This window comes from Lagenorhynchus albirostris, chromosome 5 (assembly GCF_949774975.1).
Source record: "Lagenorhynchus albirostris chromosome 5, mLagAlb1.1, whole genome shotgun sequence".
NCBI classification, from domain to species: domain Eukaryota; kingdom Metazoa; phylum Chordata; class Mammalia; order Artiodactyla; family Delphinidae; genus Lagenorhynchus; species Lagenorhynchus albirostris.
Genome location: NC_083099.1, coordinates 76,576,672 through 76,594,405, shown reverse-complemented (window position 1 = coordinate 76,594,405; position 17,734 = coordinate 76,576,672). Strand labels below are relative to the sequence as shown.

Here is a 17,734-nt window from a genome sequence, read left to right as displayed (position 1 = left end):
CCTGGCTTCTGCAGGAATTTAGATTAATCATCCTTTAGGCTCCATCTGGGTCAGGAGGGAAGACTTTCACGGCCTGGTTAACTACTAGGGACATTTTTCCTAGTGTGGGAGGAGGAAAGCAGGAATATTTGTTAGGGGGCTTTTGAGAGCTAGTGTGTGGGTTTGCTGAGCACTCCCATGAACCCTGAGACCCCGGACATGTGAGGAGGTGGAGGGAACACCCCCTGCACTACCGGGCAGACTCACCCACCGCCATTGCTCTTTCATTCATTCACTGAACACATGCCCTGCCTCTCTCTGAACCCAGTCTCTACCACTGGGCCCCCCACTCCCTTTGCTCCAGACTCACTGTCTCTTAAATAGGCTGACTTGATTCCCAACTCAGGGCCTTTGCACTTGCTGTGCCGCCTGCCTGGAGCACTCTTTTTCCAGTTCATGAAGTCTCTGCTCAAAAGTCACCTTCCCCAAGACGTTTCCTCCAGCACCTAAGAAAGGATCCCTTCCACCCCCCTCTCTATTCTCGTTTTCGTAATAGCACTTGTCGGTATCGGATTAAGCCAGGTGTGGATGATTGCCCATCTCTCCATCAGAATGTAACCGGCAGGAAGACAGAACCTGTCTCTTGTTCATGGCCGCTTCCCCAGAACGATGCCTGGCACCAAGGAGGTGCTCAGTAGAGACCTGCTGATAAGTAAGCACAACCATAAGGGAGGTACAGCTGGTAAGAGAACTCACCCCAGAGGAAGTGACATTTGTGGGAGGGAGTTAGATTTGGGGAGGAAGAGGTTACAGAGGAGAGAAGGCAGAGAAAGCAGGGAAAAGAGGCTGCAGAAATCACGTCAGAGCGATTGCCAGAAATTGCTGAGCCAGCAATCTCTGGATGATTGCAAAACCTTGGCGAAAGGTTAAAGAGGTGAGAAAGAGCACCCATGTCTGGCCTTCAACAAAGTATCTGCTGAGCTCTCCTCCAGCAAAAGTTGCCCGGGAACCTGCTCCTCCCTGGAAACCACACCAGGGGAGGGAGAGCCATTGCCGAATGGCGCCCTCTTGTGGCCAGAGCCCCCAGAACGGATGCTCAGGCTATGGCTTTAGCGTGTGGCCCTACACTTCCCTTCTCTGATTCTGATTCTCTCTTCCCTTTACCAAAACCAAACGACCAGACAGACAGACAGAAAAACAACCACCCAGTGTGGCAAAGTTGATCCTTTGGTAAGACCGCTCCTCAGACTTGCATTTTGAAGGGAGTTCATCTGTTTAAAGGTCGGGACTCCGTTGGACAATCATAAAGGCACCCACTTACTGAGCACGTCCCACGTTTGGAGATCATTAGTGTGTTTGTTAATGTAATCCTCACAGTACTTGGGGTGACTCTCAGTGTCCCCATCACACAGAAGAGGAAGGTGAGGCCCGGAGAGGAAACAGCAGCCCAGCGGCAGGGCCAGCAAGCCGTGCTCAGGACTCACACCTGGGCAGGTGCTCCAAAGCCACGCCCCAGCCGTGGTCTGGGGCCACACGGATGGGAGAAAAAGGCCAGGAGGCCTGGGCCGCTGAGGGAGAGGCCGGGACAGTGGTCGGCATAGTAGGGGACTAATGCCTCCACTACCGTCGTCTCCCTCCCCCTGAGCTGCGCCAGAGACTGCAGCCAAAGAAGCTGCCGATAAAGAAAGAAAAACTCCACGGCTGAGGCTGGTGCGGGACGTGGGCCGCAGCCTCCTGGGGACCCTGGGAGCAGAGCCAGGGCTGTCACGGTGCCAGGCTCGGCCTGCCCTGACCCTGTGCAGGCGGCCCAGCACGGCAGCCTGAGCTCGGCCACATCTCAGCCTCCTTCACCATTTATGGTAGCTGAGCCTCTGTTTGGCCTTCACAGCCCAGTCCATCCCCACACTGGGAGGGGGCCCTCGCTCACACAGGGCTGCTCTCAGAGCAGATCCACGTGGCTCTGGCAGAGTTCTTGCCGGGGACCTCTCTGTTTCTGCTTTGAAACATGCTCAGATGGGCAACCACCCAGGACCTGCCCCTCCCACAGACCTGGGGGCAAGGAGGACAGCCCCCAGGCCGAGTGGGAGGGCCTCCTCGGGAGAAGCAGGGCCGGTCTCCGGCTGGCTGGCCAGTGCACACGGGCACCTCACAGGAATCGCAGAGAACTCAGAGAGGCTGGAGAGAGCCTCTGCAGCCAGGCCACAGCCAAGTCAGGGCACCAGTGCCATTCCTCTATCCCTAGGGGCGACAACGGCCAGCCCCGGGGGCGAGGGTCAGCCCCACTCTGGGGCCAGGGGACTTGCACTCTGCAAAAGGGCAGGACGTTTCAGTGGCTTTGGCGATCTGGGTTCAAAAGGCCAGTGTGGCTCACGACCTTGGGGTGCTTAGGCAGTGACATTGATTTCTTGAGACCCTCAGACCCTTCTACGTAAGATAGGAAGAGCACTGCCCCCCACCCCTGGGCTGCTGCTGCCCACATACAGCGAGACTCTCCCCAGGAGGCCGAGCCCTGCGGGAACAGAGCGGGGAGGCATGTCTCCTGCTAGGCTGCTGGAAAAGCAGGGCACAGTGCATCTGTTCCAAGCACCCGGGCCCCAGTCACCGGGGGAGCTGGGGGCCCGGGCTCAGCTGGGGCTGGGGAGTCAGGCTTACCGGAACACCTGGGGCCCAAGAAGTCCTTCCCTGGCACTGTCACCATGCCTGCCGATACCACAGCCCAGACAGCGCTGTCTTGAGTCTGTGGCTCTCCAGGGACTTCCTGGGACTAAGTGCTTGGTGTTGATCAATGGGGGACAACCATAATAATCAGATTACTGGACACCAGGCTGGTGAGGTATAAGAGCAAGACTGGGGCGCTGGGGAGGAGCAAGGGCAGAAGGAAAAGGGGGACAAACGGTGGCCCTCTGGAAGCCTCAATACTGGCACTCGTTACCCGGTGTCTCCCAGTGTCCCCCAGGGCGTGAGGGGTCATTTGTGAGAGCCTAAGTCCTCCAGGGATACTTTGTCTTTCAGTGCATGCGGTTTTCTGCCTACCAGACTGGAAGCTTCTTGAGCCAAGGGAGTCTTTGCCTCTTTCCCCTGCATCTTCCCTCAGCCTTGGTGGGGTGAGGGGGTGGGGACTGGCCTTGCATGTCCATCTCCCATGGCAGACCCTGGTCACTGTGAGCTCCTGGAGGCCATCGCCTCCACCTGCCTTTAGGTGAGGTGCCCTTTCTCCAAAGCAGATGTGTTGGCAGGAAAGGTGCTTCCAGAGAGGTGCCCAGGGGCTCCTACCATGGACAGTGACCCGGGCGCTGCAGGACACCTGCCCCAAGGTGTTCTCGGCCAGACAGGTGTAGGTGCCCTCGTCCTCCGGGAGGGCATCCTGGATGTGGAGCTCAGCCACGCCAGCCTCGCAGGTGGAGTGAGCATACTGGATGGGCTGCCCTGTGGAGGGAAGCACAGGAAGGCTCAGGCAGGGAGCACCCAGTGGCAGGGTGTGAGCCCTGTCCTCAGCAGGGCAGCTGTTGTCCTGACGGCGATGTTCCCCATACCTGCTCAGCCCCACTGAGGGCTAATGATGTGGCGGGACCACCCCCAGCCAACTGGACGGAGGTTCGAGGAGGGGAAAAAGAGGCAGGTGCTAGCGAGGTAAAGGAGAGGGAGTGATTGTGTGTGTGCAGGAGCAAGGCCGGGGCTGGTAGGACTTGGGGGGCAGATCCTGGAGGTACTTAGAATGCAAGCAGGAAAGGGACAGAGTCCTGTGCATTCTGTTTAAATAAATAGTCCCCAAATCCACATCCTAGACTTCACGGAGTCCTGAGCCTGGAAAGAATCTGACAGGGTCATCTGGCCCATAGCCCAGCCTCAGGCAGAACAGACCTCACCCAGACTGCACAGGAGGCTCCCGGCTCCTTTCAGATGCCTCCAGAATCAATGATTCCACTTCCCATTGCAGATATTTACCAGAGGCAATTCTGCGCCCTCAACCTAACACTGCAATGACATGCATTTTAGGATTCACAGAAAAGATAAATACAGGGAACTAAGAAACGACTCTGGCCCTTTCTTCCAAGAGTCCCTTGCATGGAGGGCCCTTTATTCAGCTCACATAAAGTCCTGCATGGAGACAGAAGTGTGTGGCGTGAAATTCAGTGGTTTCTTTAATGCTATATGTTCCCGGGATTTTATCATTCCAGGATGTGAGCTTTCATTTCCAGGGAAAAAAAAGGAATCTCATTACTGAAGATCCTGGCCTTAGAGCAGGAATGTTTCCATTCACCATATACGAAGCAACTGTCAGTTCCTTCCCTTGTCAGCCCAGGCTCCTGGTTTGCACATCATAAAACTGGGGGTGGGCAGTGGCAGAGGGAGAAAGTGCAGCAAAAGGTCCTCTCCCTGCAATCCAATGTTTTCTTCTGCACATAGCAACACTTCACATCTCCATGACAGGCACCGCCAAGTCAGCCACAGGGCCAGAGGAAAGAGATTCCGCTGGCCCGACTGCACTTCATAGAAGTGGGGCTGGGGGCTGCGAGAGCCAGGGGCCAGGATCCTGCTACTGAGAGGACTGAACACCCGTGTGTGTGTGTGTGTGTGTGCGTGTGTGTGTGTGTGTGCGTGCGCGCGCGCATGTACCTAAAACCTCTCTTCCTTGGGAATACCAGTACATTCTATGACTGCCATCTAAGTGCCTCTGCTATTGAAACCTGCGCCAACAAGCTGTTTGAGAGCTCTCCTTTTACTGGAGCACAGCTCATTTTGGCTCCACAAGCATGGGGGGAAATGGTGGCTCCAGAAAGGAGTTGTTGGCTCAGGGCACTCAGAATCAGGCAACACAGAACTCCCAGCTCCAAGACTGGTGAGATCAGAGTCGGCGGCCAAGGGTCCCCGACTTGTGCATGGTCGCCCTCTAGTGGGAAGAGTGTGAAAATGCCAAGATTCGCCAAGAGTAAGGTGGGGTTGCTTTTCAGTTTGGAGAGGTGTAGACCAGGGGTCAGCAAACTCCTGCTCGTGAGCCAAATCCCACTTGACGCCTGTTTTTGTATAGCCCAAAAGCTAAGGATAGTTTCTCATATTTTAAATGGTGGGAAAAAATCAAAGGAGGAATATTTCATGACGTGTGACAATTGTGTGAAATTCACATGTCCATAAATAAAGTTTTATTGCAGTACAGCCACACCCATTCATTGACGTGTTGTCTCTGGCTGCGCTCTGTGCCATGACAGCAGAGTTGAGTAGCTGTGACAGAGACTGCATGGTCTGCAAATTTGGAAATACTTACCAACTGGTCCTTTATTGACAATGTTTCTTGATGTCTGGCCTGGAGTGTGAGCCAGGCGGAAGGGAAACTCTCTTGCTCAGAGCCCTTCCTTTAGTCCTTAACATCCATGCTCTGTTCCAGCTGCAAGGAGGCTGCCTCCTCGCTCAGTCACGGAATCCGATAGGAGCTCTGTCCGTAGAGAGGGGTGGAGACCCCAATTCTCACCTCTCTGCCCAAGAAGACCACACATAGGGAGACCCCAAGGCAACTTCTCTCACTGACTAAAGATCATTTCTAGCAAAGCCTAAGCAAACTATACCAATGAGGCAGGTTCACAGGCAACATGGCAATGGTGCAGAAATGACTGGGGCTATTTGGTGCACAGGTGACGGGCCGCTGCTCCCTTAAGGAGCCTATTCCATCAGCGTGAGAGCTGCCAGAGACCCGAACCTTCTGTTCCAGCCCAACTCCTCACCAATAAAGAAGACGATGCCCAAAGAGGTAAAGGGGGGTGTCCAAGGTCACCCAACCACTCGATATGGAGGACAAGTGCAGATCCTTCATTCTCCCTGCAGATCCCCAAAGCAGACCCCACTCAATTTCACCAATTTTATGGACTGTTCTCAATTCTAATAATAGAGTGCTCCCATACTTTTGGAATTTAAAGGCTTTTTTTTTTTTAAAAAAAAGAGAAGGGTGATAATAATTTTTTTCCCAAAGGACCTTACTTGCCAAAAAAAAAAAAAGTTGGGATGTCTCTATAGGACTATAATGTTAAAAAGAATTACTGGTCTATAAACCCCCAAACCACTTGCCGCTAAATAAAAGGCAAGATCCCATGAGCAACTGCGAGTGTGGTTCATTAATCTGTTGGTATATTTGTTCATTTATTGACTCAACAAATATTTATTGAGGCCCACTCTGAGCCTGGCCATATGAAAAGGAACTAAATTGCTTGTGCACCTAGGTGCCAGGCATCTCATTAACTGTTTTATATAAAGGATCTAATTTAATTTTCACAACTGCCACCCTGGAAGGTAGGTGGCATTATTCTCGTCTTGCAGACGAGGAGCTCAAGGTTCAGACTGGAGTAAAACTTGCCGAGTGTCCCCAGCCAGGCATTAGCAGACTCCCAGGTCCCGCACTCTCTCTGTACCCCGTGCTTCCTTCTCATGCATAAACGGTTCAGAGTGATATGTGGGGAAGCCAAGTGAGAATGCAGCCAGGGTCAAGGGCCCAGGCAGCTGGAGCAGGGGGGGACTCACCATTGAGCAGCCAAGTGATTCGGGGCACCGGGGTCCCCTGCACCGAGCACTGCAGCACAAAGTCCTGGCCCTCAACGACAGTGCAGTCCTTCAGGACACTGGAGAATGAGGGGGCCATCTCCATCACGGCCAGCCCTGCGAAGGCAGAGAACAGACAGGCCATCTCAGATCACAGCTGACCCGTGCTGTTGACTGACCGGAGGCTGACACCTCACTGCTCTGGGCGCCCAGGGCTTGCTTCTTTGGTGGCCTGGCTTTGCCTGACCCATCATCACACAGGGAAGCAGGCAGCGCCACTGAGGCAGAGACCTGGAGCCTGAGGCAGAGTCACTGGCAGGGGCTTTTGCACTGTCACAAGACACCCCACGTCTGGGACTGCTCAGGACGGGGCTGGCCTCCTCTCCTCCGGGACACAAGTCCCTCCCCACTCCCCATCCTGTCTTGACTTTCATTATCCTGGAGCATCCGCAGAGCTCCTCCTTCCCCCTTTCTTGGCCCTATTCTACTTTCTGGTGTCTTTTATCGTCTTTGACGTGTCCCATCAGACGATGCACACATTTTTTTTCTTTATTTTAAAAATCCTTGGCCGAAATGTTTCATTAGATTGAAAATGTGGATAAAATAGATTTTTTAGGAAAACATAAATTGCCTAAGCTGACTCAAAGAACAATTTATAAATTAAAAAAGCAGACTGGCAACCTCTATGATCTAATCATAGAAATATCCCCTTATGGTTTACTCAAGAGATATATGTACAAGGATGAACACTGAAACATTGTATGCAATAGCTAAAGACCCTGCATACTCTTGTGAATATCTTTTTCATTTGTAGAGACCACATGCCCATTGGTGAGGACATTTCAATTTTAAATTATTATAATTAATTTTTCCAATTCCAGGACAGAATCAAATGACAAGGACTTACATGGGTTCTAGTTTTCCAACCTAGGCCAGTGATTCAGAAGCACTGGGGGCCTGGGACAATGCATTACTCAGTCCCCCCCATGATTCTGATGCACAATCTCACTGAGAACCACTGAGCTGAACTTTCCAGAGGCCTTCTAAATAGGTGAGTTGGGGAGTGTTTTGTAGTTTGGGGGCCATAATTAAGAGCAATAGGGATAGAAAATCTCTTCTACAACACCCAGAACATGCTGCAGAAGAGTCAAGGTGGCTGACAGCTGAGAAAAGGCAACTGGATTTGGTGATGAGAAGATATCTCACTGGTACTTTCCAAGAGGCTATTCCATACAGTGATGAGGGGAAAACCATATTATACAGCAAAGGTTTAAGGGCAAAGGCTAATATTCGAGGGCTTACCAGGTACTTTTCCAGAGGTGACAATGCCACGAGACTGCTACCTTTAGCTCGTTGTATAGATGAAGTTCATAATTTCCCATAGTCAAGCCCAATGGTGAAGCAAGGCTTTACACCCAGTTCTCTGACTTTACATCCACACTTCCTCTAGCCCCGAGCTCCCCTAGAGGGAGAGTAGCAGTGGGAGCACAGCTGCAAGTCAGGATGTGGTGCATCTGAATGGGACGGGTCCTGAGGGAAGGGATGCCAGCCTATCTGGACAGGTGGGGGAAGGCTCCACCTCCACCCCTTTGGACGGCATCGAATTCCCCCATTAGAGAAGTGCCTTTGGGAGTCACTGAAAACAATATGGGCTTTTGTGTCAGACCAACACGGGTTAGGAATATGCCATTTTTTACAAGGCATGGGACCTTGAACAAGTCACTGAACCTCACTGCAGCTCAGTATTCTCATTTGGAAAACGGGTGTAACTCTCTCTCGTAAGATTGTTGGCATAACTGAATGGGGCCATGCAAGCAAAGCTTTTAGCACGAAGTCTGGCACATTGAACAGGCTTTCGGTGGGGGATTAGCTGTTATTATCAGCTAATAACTGGAGACTGGAGTAGCACCAAGTTTTGGGGTAAAAGAGTGAGAGAGAGAACGTGGGAGCTTAAGGGTCACTGAAGCAGAAGGAAGTTTCTTTTTCTTTTTAGTTGAGGGGAGACCAGAGCACACCCGTAGGGAGGAGAAAGAGACCTCTAGATAGGGGGACAGGGAGAGACTGAAGAAATAGTGGGAGAGTTAATCATTATTAGACCCGATCTTTGTGGGGATGGGAGGGATGGAAAGAGAAGTCTTGGTAAGGGAAACAGGCAGCTTTTCTGCAGTGATAGGAAGAAAGAGAGGAAGAGGCGTTAGACGACCGACATCTTGGTGAAGCCTTCTAGAGAACAGTTAAGGAGAAAAGCAGTCAAGCAGGGCTTCTGGAATGGCAGACTAAGGACTTCCATAAGTCTGCCCCTCCAGACGAGGAACAGGGATGCTGGCAAAAGGACTCAACACCAGCTTTCTCAGAACTCTGGAAATTACCCGAAGGCTTGCAGCATCCTGAGCAGCCTTCATTCTAAAACAAACACACACACAGCTGAATCCTGGGAAGCACAGCTAGCTTTGTGGCATGCCCAGTTTCCACCCCCTTGCCCAGCTCTGCGGTGGCTTTAAAACCCACAGCGTCTTTCACCCCCAACTTGCTGCAGGTACGGTCTCCACGCACAGCTTCCATTTAATAATAGTAGCTAACGCTCCAACCAAAGCTTCTTGGTTTTTAACCTTTGGTGGACCCAATGTTAGGCGAGTCCCCCGCCCTGACACAGAGTCCTGGATGGTGAAGCTCAGGTTCCCCGACCTGGGACCTCTGCCTACAGGCGCTCCCACCTCCAAATGAATGGACACTATTCCTTGCGGAGGAATTCACAAATGTAGTAAAATTCCCAATTAAGAAGTGAGTCAATGGTATACAGTGAAAAGCAAGACTACCTCTCACCCCTTCCTGGACCCCCAGTGTCTCTTCCTAGAGGTAACTTGTGGACCCTTCCAGAAATGTTTATGCACACACAAGCATCAGTTTGCTTTGTGTACACAGATTTTTTTTTCCTTTAACACAAACAGCATATGATACACACGGCTCTCTCTGCACTTGGCTTGTCCCCTGTACTCACGTATCTTGGACGGGTTTCACTAGCAGGGTCTACAGGTCAGGCACATTCGTCCCCCTGGCTTCATGGCATCTTACTGTGTGAATGAACTAGTAAGCTCTTTTTTTTGAAACATTTATTATGGCAAATTTCAAACATACACAAAAGTAGAGAAAGCTGTATAGTGAATCATCATATCCCTGTTTCTCAACTTTCATAATGGCCAATCTCACTTCATTCATACCCGCCACTGAGTCCCACAACACATGGATTATATCTGAAGTAAATATCACAAATCATATCATTTCACCAGTAAATAACTCAGCTTATATCTCTAAAATATATGGACTTTGAAAAAAATCACCACGAGATCCACCATCACATCTTAAAAATAGCACTAACTCCTTTATACTAGATATCCTGTCAGTGCTCAAATTTTCCTGATGTTCTTACAAACAAAAATTTTTTAAGGTGTCTCCATCAGGATCCACGCAAAGTCCATGTATTGCAACTACTGGTGTCTCTTATGTGTCTTTTCATCTAAGTTTCCTACAGTTTGTTCCTTCTTTCCTTTTGGCTTGCAATTTACTTGTTGAAAAAATAGGTGAAGGTTATTCGTCTCATAGAGTTTCCATCAGCCTGCAATGTGCTGTGGTTTAATAAGTTCCTCAATAGTATGACATGAGTCTAGGGTCCCTAAACACAGTTCTGTTACAGTAGTGAAAAAATGGAAACAATCTAAATGGAAACAATAAGGCCATGCCTAAACATCATTCTATGAAATATTATAAGGCCATTACAAAGCATGCTTTTTTTTTTTTTTTGCGGTATGTGGGCCTCTCACTGTTGTGGCCTCTCCCGTTGCGGAGCACAGGCTCCAGACGCGCAGGCTCAGCGGCCATGGCTCACAGGCCCAGCCGCTCTGCGGCATGTGGGATCTTCCTGGACCAGGGCACGAACCCGTGTCCCCTGCATCGGCAGGCGGACTCTCAACCACTGCGCCACCAGGGAAGCCCCAAAGCATGCTTTTAAACGATATTAAAAAAAAGAGAACGATGCTTACGTAATGTGAGCAAATTAGAATAGCAAGCAGTATACAAACAGCACAAAGCTCAACGTGTTTTAAAAATATTAAACTACCATTTACTTCTGAGTCATAAGATTAAATAGAGTGTTTAATTTCCTCTCAATGAACATGCACTGCTTTTATAAACAGACACTATAACGAGCACAAAAGATGTGGCCCTCACATCACCTCACATCACTCTCGGCGTGTCGATCTGGTTCTCTGTGAGGCTCAGCAGCCCACAGCGGGGCTGGGCCTGGGGCCTGCGCATGTTTATTCTGAGGTGATTCGGATGCGAACTCCTGATCAGGAATCACTGTCCTGGAGCAGCGACTCTGGCCTTGGCTGGTGGGTGGGAGCGATGTTTCTGCCGGGTGGTACACCCTGGGCAGGGGGCTGCAGGAGGTGACGCTTGTGCGGTGTGTGAAGCACCCCACAGAGGTCCTCCCTCAGGGAACCCGGGGTGACCTGGAGGAATGTACTCACTTTTCACCAGGAGGGTCCAGCCACAGGACACCCGGCCTCGGGCATTGGTGGCCGTGCAGCTGTAGGTCCCGCTGTCCCTGGCCCGGGCTCTCAGGAGGCAGAGGTAGTGGGTCCCCCCAGCTTCATACACCTCGATGGTGCCTTCTCTTCTCCTCAAGGGGGCCCCGTCCAGGAACCAGGTCACTTCAGGCTTCGGGATCCCTGAAACTACAGGGCCAGGTGAAGGACGGGAGGCCCCCGAGAGCACGCTGTACTTGTGGGGCGCAGGTAGGGGTGGAGAGGCTGAGCCGGAGGGCAGAGCCCAGTCCCGTGTGCAGCCGCCCTCCCGCTTCAACCTGCTTTCTTACCCCTCCACCCCACATCCCAAGATGGAGGCAGGGTCCCTGGGGAGGAAGGCTACAAGGGGATAAGCTAGGTCTCCAGGTCAGCCAGAGGGAGGAAAGAGGAGGGGCCCCTGCGGCTTGTGTGCGGTGGAGATGGTGGTGATGGGTTTCCCGCAGAGGGTGGTGAGAATTAGGGCTCAGGGTCAGTGCTGTCTCCAACCATGAACAATGGGTCACTGCTAGGAGTTTCTCCAGAACAAGAGACATGACGAGATTGAGTCCTTCCGGAGGGGAGACCCCTGTAAGGTGCTTCCCGGGGTCGGGGGATACAGGAGACTCTGACCACTGAGCGGAAGGACGGGAGTGGCCCCCCGGGGGCTAAGCGTGGGCACCAGCGGCCTCAGGCAGCTCTACTCACCCTCGCATCTGAACTTGACCGGCTGGTCCTCACTGACTTCCTGGCTTTGGGGCTTGGTCTCAAATTTGGGGAATGTTGTGTCCCCCTGGCCCTCCGTGGGGACCTTCCTGGTAGCAACCTGGCCCACAGTGTCTTGGCTTCCCAGGCCACACTGCCTGGCGTGGAGGGCGGCTGGAGGGCGAGCAGCTGGCTTCTCCCTGTCTTCTCTGGAGGGAGACGGGGCACCGGAGACTGGCACTCTCGGGGCCAGCTGCACTTTTGCGGCCTGCAGGGTGATGGTGCTGGAAGTCTTCTGCAGGACGGGGGTCCTCAGGGCCTTTCCGGGCGAGTCCCCCTCTGGCTCCGGCTCAGATTCCCTCAGGGGCTGAGGCTGGCTCCCCGTGGCCCAGGCAGGGGAACCACCTCTCTGGATGCTGGAGCAGTTCTTACTCTCAGTTGCAGCCTCCAAGCCATCCAGTTTCAGCCCCTGAGCGACTCCATTGGTCACTTCCTTCCTGATGTCTGAACTGGCCACCTTTGTTCCTCTCACAAGCGACCTGTTTGGTGGGTTGTGTGGCGGGGGACAGTGGGGCAGAAGAAGAAATAGAACAATCATCTGGTTATGCATTACAAGCCCAGACTCCAGGGATTACAAAAGCCCACAGATCAAGACAGAGTAAGAGCCGATGTCTTTCTATGCAGTTTGCTCAGTTTCCAGGCAGAAAACAAGCAGCCATTCTTCAAACCCATCCCTAGCCCAGTGTTCTATCCACACTTCTTACATCTGCCCTTTTTCTCTTCTCCACGAGCCCCGACCTGGTTCGAACATGTGATGTCCCCTGTCCACGCTGGCCCTAACCCAAGTTCCACATAGCACGCACCGTCCATCTTTTAAAAACGTAAGTTGAATGATGACATTTTAAGCTTAAGAATTTCCAACAGCTTTTCCACTCGATTAAGAGTAAAACTGAGCTGTTCAAGACGGCCTGCAGGGATGCCATGTGGGAGGTGGCTCTGCGTGGACGCCCCACCCCCCACCCCAAGACACTGTCTCCAGTGCCTACCAGGCTGCAGCCCCTCAGGGTTCTTTGGGCCCCAGGCTCCCTCTCAACTCACCACTTTCACACCTGCAACACCTCTGTTTGGAACACTTTCTCCCTGGGCTTTTCTTCTCCTAGCTCATACTACTCCTCACAGGCCTGAGCTCCAACATCAAGCTTTCAAAAAGGGGTCCTCTGACACTCTACTCCAAACGAGCGCTTCTCGCACTTATGCTTAGCGCTCATGTTTTGTGTGGCTCTGTTTAAGGCCCTTCTCTACACCAGACAGCTCGCCATGCATACCCAGCATCTAGCACAGAGCCTCACGCTCAGGAAAGGAAGCTCTCCCGATGAAGACGTGCTGGGTGAGCAAGTAGATTCTGGCCTTGAACGTGGAGGGCATCCTTGCAGAGCAGTGCCCTTCCTAATGACAGCTAACTAGGAAAGACACTGAGCAGGGTCTTCAAGAGTCTCCATGCTGATGGCAAGCCTGACACAGGATCTGGACAGCAAATTACAATAGAATAAAACTAAACACCCTAAATAAAACAGTGCCTCCTAAACAGTCAGTTCTCCCCCCTACATGGTGACTCAGAAATTCAGGGCGTTTCTTGATGACGAGCCCTCTTTTCTCTCAGGGCGTTTCAAGATGGAAACATGATAATGACAAAGCCTTCACATACCTATTGGCAACGTCCAAGCCTGGAAAAAGGGAGAAGGTAGAAAGACCGTTAGTGGAATGTTTTATACACCAAGAACAGCAAGTGATACGACAACCATCTCTTGTTTATGACAGAGTTTGGCTTCCCAAACTCTCACTTTCCCCATCACCTATGGTCCTCCCTCCCTCTCTCCTTTCAGCTTCCCTGGTCCTGAACTTCTTGGGTTAATCTGATAAACTCCTCTGAGCCCTGGAGACACTGTTAAGCTTCCAGCACTGCCCTGGGACCTTTATGGCAGCCTCTGCTGCCCCGCCCTGGGCACTGGAGCTTCCTGTTCTCTAGCCCACAGAAGGAAACAAACACCACTCTACTGACAACTTCAAACCCAGAAAGTTTAACTTGCATGTGGCCCTCAAAAAGAAACCCCCAGTGATCATTTCTGACAAATACCTGCTTCATTTTAAAGTATACAGAGAAAGTGTAATTTTATTCAGTTCTTCAAAGAAAAAACATACAATTACTAGATATGTTTTTCTTGCCACACGATTTTAAAACATTTTTATCATGGAAAATTACAAAATATACAATAGTACAGAGAAGGATATAACAAACACTGAAAGCCTACACCCAGATTAGGGAAATATCAACCTTTTGCCAATCTTATCTATCCCTTTTTGTTTTGGTCATTTGAGGGGCTTTTTCTGGGAATAGTTTCAAACAAAATGTCATTAAGTGCTTCAGAAGGAGACAGTTCTTTAATTCAGTGCCAGGGCAAGTAAAGGGAGAGGGACTAAAACACTTCTCCAGATGACTAACAGCAGGTCCTGAGCCTGCAGTGAGTTGTGAAGTCAAATGCTATGGCCAGGACCAGGGTTTTTTCTTTTTCTTTTTTTAAAATTGCCAACGTTTTCTTATGTGGAAGTCCTACACTTTATTTATTTTTAAATATTCATTTATTTATTTATTTATTTTGGCCGCACCGGGTCTTAGTTGCGGCACGCGGGATCTTTTTTTTTTAGTTTCAGCATGTGGGATCTAGTTCCCCAACCAGGGATCGAACCCGGGTCCCCTGCATTGGGAGCACGGAGTCTTACCCACTGGACCACCAGGAAAGTCCCCAGGGTTTTTTCTTTTAATGGTGTAGAATGGAAGAGAAAATGCCAGCATGTACTGTACATACTACTACTCAGGATTGTTTCATAAAACTTGTTTTAGTTAAATCTCTCTCTCTCTCTCTCCCCATCTATCTATCTGTCTATTTATCTATCTATCTATCTATCTCCTGGGCTGCAATGTAGAATAAATTTGTTTCTGTGGGTAGCGAACACACTTGGGCCAAAAATGTACAGAAAGCAAGAAGGGGTATTTTCTGAGAAAGGAAAGAGACGGGGAAGAGGAAGATCAAAGAAATGAGGGTAAGAAAGGAGGAGAGAGTAAGGTCGCTTCCCTCCCAGATCCCCAAGCCCCACCCCGCTCAAGGTTCCCGCTAGAATGAAGTGACGTCAATCCCCTTCCCCCTCCACACACTCTGGCTTCCCCAGGCTGGACTTGGCAGAACCAAGGGGAATGTAAGGGAGAGGCGTATTCAAAGAGATTTCAAGAGAAGAGTTTACTGGGGCTGATGACTACAGCAAGAAGAGACAGGAGTCATAGGCGATGCTGAAATGCCCAGTCTGGTGGGAAGCAAAGAGTTACATTGAGGGAGCACCTGATCTGAACGACAGGATGGATGACAAGATCAATTTCAGGCAGGTTAAATCTGAGGTGATGGCAAGACATTAGCAACGCCCACTCTTCCAAAAGGCAATTAGAGATGTAAATAAAAAAGGAGTCTGGGGCTTCTCTGGTGGCGCAGCGGTTGAGAGTCCGCCTGCCGATGCAGGGGACACGGGTTCGTGCCCCGGTCCGGGAGGATCCCACATGCCGCGGAGCGGCTGGGCCCGTGAGCCATGGCCGCTGAGCCTGTGCGTCCGGAGCCTGTGCTCTGCAACGGGAGAGGCCACAGCAGTGAGAGGCCCGCGTACCGCAAAAAAAAAAAAAAAAAAAAAAAAGGAGTCTGTGCAAGAAGGAAAAACTGAACAGAGGTGTGCAGACACACGTGAAGCATCTTCCTCCATGGCCGTGTCTGTGCTAGCCGCCTACCCTTTCTTCTGATTCAAGACCCTGCCCCTGGGGAGGGACACATGAGTAGGTAAGTGTGACACGCGTCACACACAGACACGTAATGAGCAAGCAGCTCCTTCTAGGAGGGTAGGGACTCCAGGAAGGGACGGTCCGGCACTAGCCCTCCCACCGCCTGATACCTTGGATGGAGAGCTCAGCAGACATGGAGGCCTTCCCTGACCCGTTCACCACCAGGCACGTGTACACTCCCACGTCATCTTGGTTGACCTCGTGGATTTCCAGGACTTGCATCCCATTCTTCTCAGACATAGACACACGGGAACTGGGCTGCAGGGGAACATCTCCCTGGGGACGGCATAGGCAGCTTGGTCAGAGAAACTGCTCACCTTTTGACTCTGTCCTACCTGCTGTCAATCCAGGTGGGACAGACACCAGGCATGCACAGCAGGGCCCTCTGCTCTGGGCTCTGTCAACATGCTTGGAGAGCAGCCTGAGGGCAACGCAAGGGTCCTGACTCGAGGAGCATGGATGCGCTGTGGTGTTCGGTCCAGCTGAGGGCAGGTGTATGGAACCTGTTTCGAAGGAGCCCTAGTTTGAGGTGGGAAATCCTATATTCCTCACTTTAGTTCTCCTCTGATGTTCCAGGGTCAGTACAGGAGAATCAGGAATCAGGGAAAAGGCATCCTGTCACTCATTTTTATACAGGAGTTCCGTCTGTGAAAAAGCTCCTCTCCCTGGCCTTGACCCCCAGAGCTCCTCACTGCCCTGTTAACATGGGCTGCCCCCCGCCACTGCTGCCTCCTCTTCCCCCTCCCCCACCCCCCCACCTCTGTCTTCACATTGTTCAGCCCTGAGTGATTTATAAAGCACTCCCATGTGGAGCCTCCCAACAGTATTTGGAGGTAGGTGGGATTATCTCTGCCTCATAGATAAGGAAACTGGGGTTCTAAGAGATCAAATGCTTTGCCCAGCATCTCATGCTTTGTCAATCAGGGAGCTGTGGCTTGAAATCAGCCCCAGACTTCAGACTCCACTCTCTTGACATGGTCAGGTCTGTTTTGACTCGGAAGTTTTATACTGTTTTGTGAGCGTGTGGATTACAGGACATCGTGGGCTGAGTAACACAGGGAGAGTGTGCAAACAGGGGCAAGAACGGGCACGGCTACCAAACACATGAGAACCTCAAGGACGCTCTACAGTTGAAGTGGAAGGGACTGATTGGGAAGACCGACTCCCCGCAGTCCAGGGATCTAACCCAGAGTCAGGGCAGACAAAACCTCACCTTGAGCCAGGAGACCTGTGGCTGGGGCCGGCCAGTGATCTTGCAGGAGAATCGCCCCATCTGTCCTTCTTTGACCACCGCTCGGCCCAGCTTAGTAGCAAACTTTGGTGGGCATTCTCCCCAGATGCTGGGACGGGTCTCCACCGCAGGGGCTGCAAATCTGTCCCTGTAAAGAAATCAGCAGAGAATCTACAGCAATGCAGATGCTTTTCTCTCTGTCCCCACCCAAGTTACTTAAGTTGGGCTCAGAAATCAGCAAAGGACAACCTTCCCAATTCTGTGCCTCAAACACGTTTCTGAAAAGATCTGTGGTACCCAAACCTATTGCCTCCACCTCCTGAGCGTGCAGCCAGCCTTCAGTTACTAGCCTCCCGTGAAGTTAGGCATGCTTGAATTCTACGGAGGTCCGGCCAAAGCCCAGCTTTGGCCCACAGACTGTGATCAGAAAGCAGAAACACCATGTGCCATTTCTAGGCTGGCCCCATCAAAACCTCCTGTGCTGTTCTCCACAGCCTCTCTTGCCCACTCTTCTGGCTGGATGCAGAGTCCTGCTGAGGCTCCGAGGCCTAGGAGACGATGGAGCCACAAAACAGAAGGAGCCTGGGTCCCCGAAAGATGATAGGAAGGTTTTCCACCTGTGCAAGAATATGTGCACTGACTTTGCTTGAGTAAGAAATCACCTTTCCCTGTGTCGAGCCATTGCAATCTGGGGGCTTGCCTGTTACAGCAGCTACCGTTACTTACCCTCACCAATTTAGGCTTACTTGCCATACGAAATTCACATACTGACTGCCCCTTGTAAGTCTGCTTGTTTAAGTCTTCTGACTATTTGCCTTGGTTGTTAGGGACTCCTGCAGACTATGGCCACATAGCCCA

General features: G+C 51.4%; 1 protein-coding gene across 1 annotated transcript in view; it reads right to left on the bottom strand.

Annotated features, from left to right (window-relative positions):
- Positions 1–17,004, bottom strand: part of MYLK (myosin light chain kinase) — a 118,726-nt gene extending 101,722 nt beyond the window's left edge. Inside the window, exons 1-7 of the mRNA XM_060150459.1 lie at positions 16,859–17,004; positions 15,756–15,921; positions 13,474–13,492; positions 11,772–12,307; positions 11,031–11,237; positions 6,487–6,621; positions 3,253–3,405 (exon numbers count right to left, since the gene is read on the bottom strand). Coding sequence (XP_060006442.1) covers positions 3,253–3,405; positions 6,487–6,621; positions 11,031–11,237; positions 11,772–12,307; positions 13,474–13,492; positions 15,756–15,921; positions 16,859–16,918 — 1,276 coding nt within the window. The 5' untranslated portion in view covers positions 16,919–17,004. The remainder of the gene's footprint in view (positions 1–3,252; positions 3,406–6,486; positions 6,622–11,030; positions 11,238–11,771; positions 12,308–13,473; positions 13,493–15,755; positions 15,922–16,858) is intronic.
- Between the last annotated feature and the right edge of the window lie 730 nt (positions 17,005–17,734).